This window comes from Crinia signifera, chromosome 11 (genome assembly GCF_055691185.1).
Source record: "Crinia signifera chromosome 11, ASM5569118v1, whole genome shotgun sequence".
NCBI lineage: Eukaryota > Metazoa > Chordata > Amphibia > Anura > Myobatrachidae > Crinia > Crinia signifera.
Window position 1 is genome coordinate 104482228 of NC_139227.1, and position 6000 is coordinate 104488227.

General features: G+C 48.8%; 1 protein-coding gene across 3 annotated transcripts in view; it reads right to left on the bottom strand.

The window, feature by feature from the left end:
* Positions 1-6000, bottom strand: part of PARVA (parvin alpha) — a 63371-nt gene extending 57371 nt beyond the window's left edge. For all 3 annotated transcript variants that reach the window (XR_014465413.1, XR_014465414.1, XM_083164097.1), the window contains exon 1: positions 5729-6000. Coding sequence is in view for 1 of the 3 variants with exons in the window: in XM_083164097.1 (XP_083020223.1) it covers positions 5729-5864 (136 nt within the window). In the remaining 2 variants the exon portion in view is untranslated. The remainder of the gene's footprint in view (positions 1-5728) is intronic.

The window sequence follows — 6000 nt, forward strand, 5'->3', positions numbered from 1 at the left end:
CAGAACAAAATGATGGGGGTGGCAAAATGATGGGCGAAGGTTGTGGGTTAATTTTGCGTGTGCCCTCCGGGAAACAGGGCGTGGCTTCATAACAAGGGGTGTGGACCTTTCCCAGCTCTATAGATTTCTATGGGAGCATCAGGAGACCACAACCCCTTTATTTTATTAACAGTTTCCTATATAGCGTAGTATACAGATGGAGCGGCACTCATTCAGGCAGGGGCTGGCAAAACTATCCCCAGCTCCCATCAGGGGGGCACGCGTGCACGAGATGCTCGCACGCCCCGTGGCAACGGGGGTCCCCGCTGCCTCCGATGGGGACTGCTGACTTTCTTAAAGAGAGGGGATCTAACGGAGAGGTAGACCCGCTCGGCTGCTTCCACATGTCACAGAGAGACCAGGTACCACAAGGAGCCTAAAAGGTATGTAGCTGGGCGTGGGCCACCCTGGACACCACTACTTCATGCCAACCACTGAAAGCATGAGGCTTAGCTGGGCTGAAACCACTCATAGGGGAGAGTTGACAGCATCGGCTTCATGTTGGTTTGGTGCCACCCAGCTACAATGAGAACAAAAGTAAAAAAAAAATATATATATATATTTGAAATAATGTGCGTTTCAGTCACCGCCGCCACCCCCTCCCCTGAATCCGCCACTGTCAAGAGGTATAGAAACACAGAATGTGAAGGAAACAAAAAAAAGCAAAAAACAAAGAACTGCCAACTTTGTTCAATGACAGAATAAAGTTGCTGAAGTTCACCGTACCCGTCGTTTGTCAAGGCAGCGAACACAGAGCCGGTTTACACTTTTCTCTGGACCGGTGTCCATGACTCCTGTCAATCGCTAATTGATCCCTTTCAGACGCGCTCTTCCCCCCGCAAATCTGCACAGGGAACAATACTGCTTTTAAAATATTTATTCTATTGCCCCCGATGACACGAAGCCTTGGAGTAGATGCCGCTCGCGTGCACGCGCACACACACACACAAAGGACGGTGGTCTCAACACAATGGAAGCGCGCACTACCTTTATTTTCTAGCAACAGACACCCCCCCCCCCCCCCCCCTGTGCAAGGCTGGGGGGTTATCAGACACCTCTAAATGTTGTTTCACACACAAAGACAGAATTTTCTGTTCTCAATCAGGAATAATACAAAGTCAATGAACATTCAGTGCAGCCTCAACAAAGGCACAAATGGCATTTTACACAAAGTGCGTTTATGTATCAGACGTGTCACAATGGAACGCCAGAGCTTGGGAGCGCGATGCAATCACCTCGCCACTTATTTCATGATAGACAAAACCAAAGGCTTGTTAAAGAGACAATATACTCCGAATTTTACACAGAACAATAAAGGTACGTATTACTATCTTCTCCGAGCTGTACAGGGGATGTATGGTGTAATTGATGGCAGCGGCCGCACTGGGAACAAAGGGGAACGCTGTGGTCTGAATTCGACACCGGGGTGCTCTCTGCCTTAGTGACAGGCAGGGGGCATTACGACACCCCCCCCCCCCCAGCATTTAATGGGCGTGCCCACAAAAATGAAAATGCAGACCCTTCAAAATGCACCCCAGGGTAGGCGGATCACGTCACATGACAACAGCGCCCGCCCCCAAATCGGCTGAACAGGTAAGTCCTGGTGAAGAGTTAGTCCTGGTTACTTTTTAGAACGAACAGAGGAAAAATTACTCGGTATGTATCAAGATGTCGTTAAGCCGTCAGAGAGACGTCGAACTACATCCTGCCAGCCCCGGGAGCTGCGGCCAAATACACAGGTAGCATCTAGTCACAGTGTTCTGGATGGCACAGTCTATTTGGCCGGGCGGTAATGTTGCTTCGGGGCTGCGTATCAATATCATCCGCTGTCAAGCCTTCTAGCCGATTTTGACGATCTACTCAAATTCGCCTGGAAGATTCGCCCCGTGGTTACACAGCTTTAGTTCGTCTGTGTCTAGGTCAACAGTCAACACATGGAAAAGCTTGACATGGAAATGGCCAACGCAGGAAAATGTTGACACAAGTTTTTCATGGCTTTTGGTGTCTCAACAGATGGAGCAGCTCCCAATGTTGATAGAATCGCCAATCGCCGCCCCGCATCATCCACTCCATTCTGTCAGATGGAGCTTATATGGCTCACCGCACTCGGCACAACATTATATTCTGCCTTTATGTCTACTTGAATCGTGAAGGAAGAACAAGTACACACTGACCGATATATATCGGAGGTTCAATTAAACTGCCAATATAACGCTGGTCCGGCGGCCAGTATGTCAGCAATATGCCGGTGAACAACATTGTTTACAGGCATCTCGTGTCGGCTGTGCAGCGGAGCCGACTGCCGATACATCTACAGATATATCGGCACATTGTGCTGACGCAGGAGCTGGCGCTGATTGACAGCTTAATAGGGCAGGCGCAGTTATCAGTAATCGATGTGGATGGGAACACCTGTGCCTACCTCGGACCAATCTCTGATATTACGATGACCAGCATATTGTCACTCAGAATGTAATCAGAAATATTTGTCACCTGGACAATTGTACGTCCGTCACCGTCCCGGGCATAGACATCGCCCCATCTGATGTGACACCAATTACTGAAGTTAGAGGTGTGCGACATTGCTGTGCCAAGGTGTCACTTTCCCTTACACTCCCCCCCCTCCCCATCAGACCAGACTGCGTCTAATCCTTACAGCTCTCCAATGCCCAAAGGTGTCTGCCACCAATTCTCAGCAACCTGGCCGCACGTCAACATGTGTGACATTAAAATATCTTCTGCAAATATATATATTATACAGAAGCCATCACCTTGGAGAATCATGTTGTACTAGCGCACTCGGCATCCTCCGAGCGTGAAATGCATGTGTAATACCCCCATTAGGGGTGTACGCAGAAACGCGACAAGTAACGCAGATTCCCTGACGCACACAAAGGCACAGAGGTACAATGTGACACAGGGCTCCCCGACAATTTTACACCCTGCCTTAAAGAGAATGTTCTAATAATGTTCAAAATTAATACCAGTAATAAAAGGTACCAGTAGGTATTGTGCATGGGGCTCTAGTGGGGAGCAGATAGGGCTCCCTTTTGGGGACCTATGGGTGACGGTTATTCAGTATAACTGATGTACTGGGGGGAATTCACAGATATCGGTGTGCTAGTATACAAGGTGAGCGCAGGATAAATAGCAGAGAAGGGCAGAGGTACTTGCTTACGAGAAGGCGAGGGTCACCCGCAAAGCTGACACTCATAGCCCGTACATAGCCAATCCAACCCAGGTTATTGCAGAGTTAACTTAGCTCCCCCCAAAAATCCTGTGTCCAGTGATCCAGTTCCAGATGGAACTATGGGCCTAATTCAGTAGACATCGCAGAAGTGCGAAAATCCTGATTCCGAGCTTGTAGCCCCACCCCCATGTACATAAGCTCCAATCGCAGCTTTTTCCCCACGAGGAGGTGGAGCCTATTGATGCAATTAGCCCCATCATTTCCCTTAATAACTGGCCACCAGCTTCTCTCCGATTTTCTCCCAGAGTGGAACTTATCAACGTAGGTAAGCAGGACCTGCAGGGTAGTGATGTGGTAACCCAGAGCCCAATTTGAAGCAACATGTGAATGAGAGCTGGCCACTGGCCCTTATTCAGATCTGATCGCAGTACAAATTTGTTCTCAAAACCATGTGCACTGCAGGTGGGGCAGATGTAACATGTGCAGAGAGAGTTAAATTTGGGTGGGGTGTGTTGAAACTGAAATCTAAATTGCAGTGTAAAAATAATGCAGCTAGTATTTACCCTGCACAGAAACAAAATAAAGCCCCGTATAAAAAGCGATATATCGCTCAGTGTCTCGTTTGCATCAGCGACCAGAGATGGTCGCTGATGAAAAAGAAACTGCCGGGGGAGCCCGGCAGTGGAAATCAGCATGTTCCTGCGACCAGCGGTCACTACGGGGATATAACGGGAGTGCACACCCGGCGATATATCGCCGGTGCACACTCCCATCGTGGGCAATTTGGTCGCTCAGCGACCATATTGCCCGTGATATTAGACAAAATCGCCCCCCGTGTGTACACAGCCTACCTCACACAAATCTAACTCTCTCTATACAGGTTACATCTGCCGCACCTGCAGTGCACATGTTTTTGAGAACAAATGTGATCAGATCTGAATAAGGGCCACTGCGCGATCAGACTGAGCGAAATGTCCACAAACCAGGGCAGTAATGTAACGCGTGTAACCACCTCCACACAATGGCTGGCACTCATCTACAATGAGCAGAACCTAGGAGGGCACCTTGGTGCAACAGGTGTGGATCTTTTGGTTGACAGAGCATAGGCTGACAGGTAGAAGGTCGACATGCCATAAACCTACATCGTGAAACGGCCGACAAGAGCAAAATGTTGACATGGGAAAAGGTCATGAAAAACCTTTTGCTTGTGTCGAGCAATAGTGGTGCACCGTTTGACTGTCGACCTAGAGACGGCTGACCTAATGACTGCACACGGCTGCCACACCAATGCCATCGGTGGTGCCCGTGACGGCACATGGCACTCGGTATGTGCAGGACTTTGGTGTAACACTTATTCAGCCACATAATTAACAGTTACTTCTGTGGCGCCAGCACATTCCGTTGCGCTGTACAACTGAGAACATAACAGTGATAGAACAAGACTGAGTAATAACAGGCAGAGAGGTAGGAGGGTCCTGCTCGCACTCTGCTCACAGATCAGACCTCTATAATGGGACGGGCTGCAGCTGGGATCCCTGCTCTCAGCCAGCATTCCTGCACGGTGATGTGATGCAGAACAGAGTGCGCGTCACTGCACCCACCCAAACATAGCAGAAGATCCAGCGGTACGTGACATCAGTCACAGGAACCCTAGACAGCAGGATACCAGGAGGGAGGGAGTGCCCATCACACACACACACATGGCACTACAGTGTATACCGGGCACTGGGTTCTGATGCAAAGAATGAGGCAGCCAGGTCAGGACAGACCCCACGCTGTGCAATGTCCCCGGGGGCAGGATCTGAAGACAGGGAGAGGATACAGAGCAGCACATTCCTGTGCATCCTCTGTGTAGTGCCCTACAGCTGTTGTTACCTGTGGTACCTACAATATCATGGGATCAGCAGGGAACATAAAGTCTGCAGTATTTCTTTGAAATACACTATATATTATATATACCCGGTACCCCAGTAATACCACAGCAGCACAACCCTATATATACTTTATAAACACACACATATGCAGGGAGAGGATACAGAGCAGCACATTCCTGTGCATCATCTGTGTAGTGCCCTACAGGTGTTGTTACCTGTGACACCTGTGTTCCCTGTCATGGGATCATCAGGGACCATAAACTCTGCAGTATTTCTCTGATATACACTATATATTATATATACCGCCCTACCCCAGCATCCTGATAGATAGATAGTGCTGGTGTAATATATATATATATATATATATTTATATACATACATACAGGTTGTATATAAATTACGGAGGGGTCACACACATACATACATACATACATACATACATACATACATACATACAATCGGCATAGGGAACATATATATATATATATATATATATACACACTTATAGTGGTGATGGGTGACGCATTTATAAATATACATACATATATATATATATATATATATATATATATATATACACACACACACACACATCTAGTGGGGATGGGTGGGGGCTGCCTGTTACCTTCCTTCGCCTTCTTCCTCCGGGCCAGGGTTCCCCCGAGCTTCCCGAGGAAGGAGTCATCTTTCTTCCTGGAGGGAGGAGATTTTGGGGTCGGGGATTTTGGGGTGGAAGGGGACTTCTGGGGGGACGTAGCCATGGCTTCGGGGTGTGTGCAGGGAGGAGGCTGCTCTCTCTCTGCCGCCAGCGGAAGCGGAATTATCCCAGCAGCAGCTCCCTCCTCCTCCCAGTGCTCCCAGTACGGCTACGCTGCAGCCGGCAGCCCTGGCTGGTGC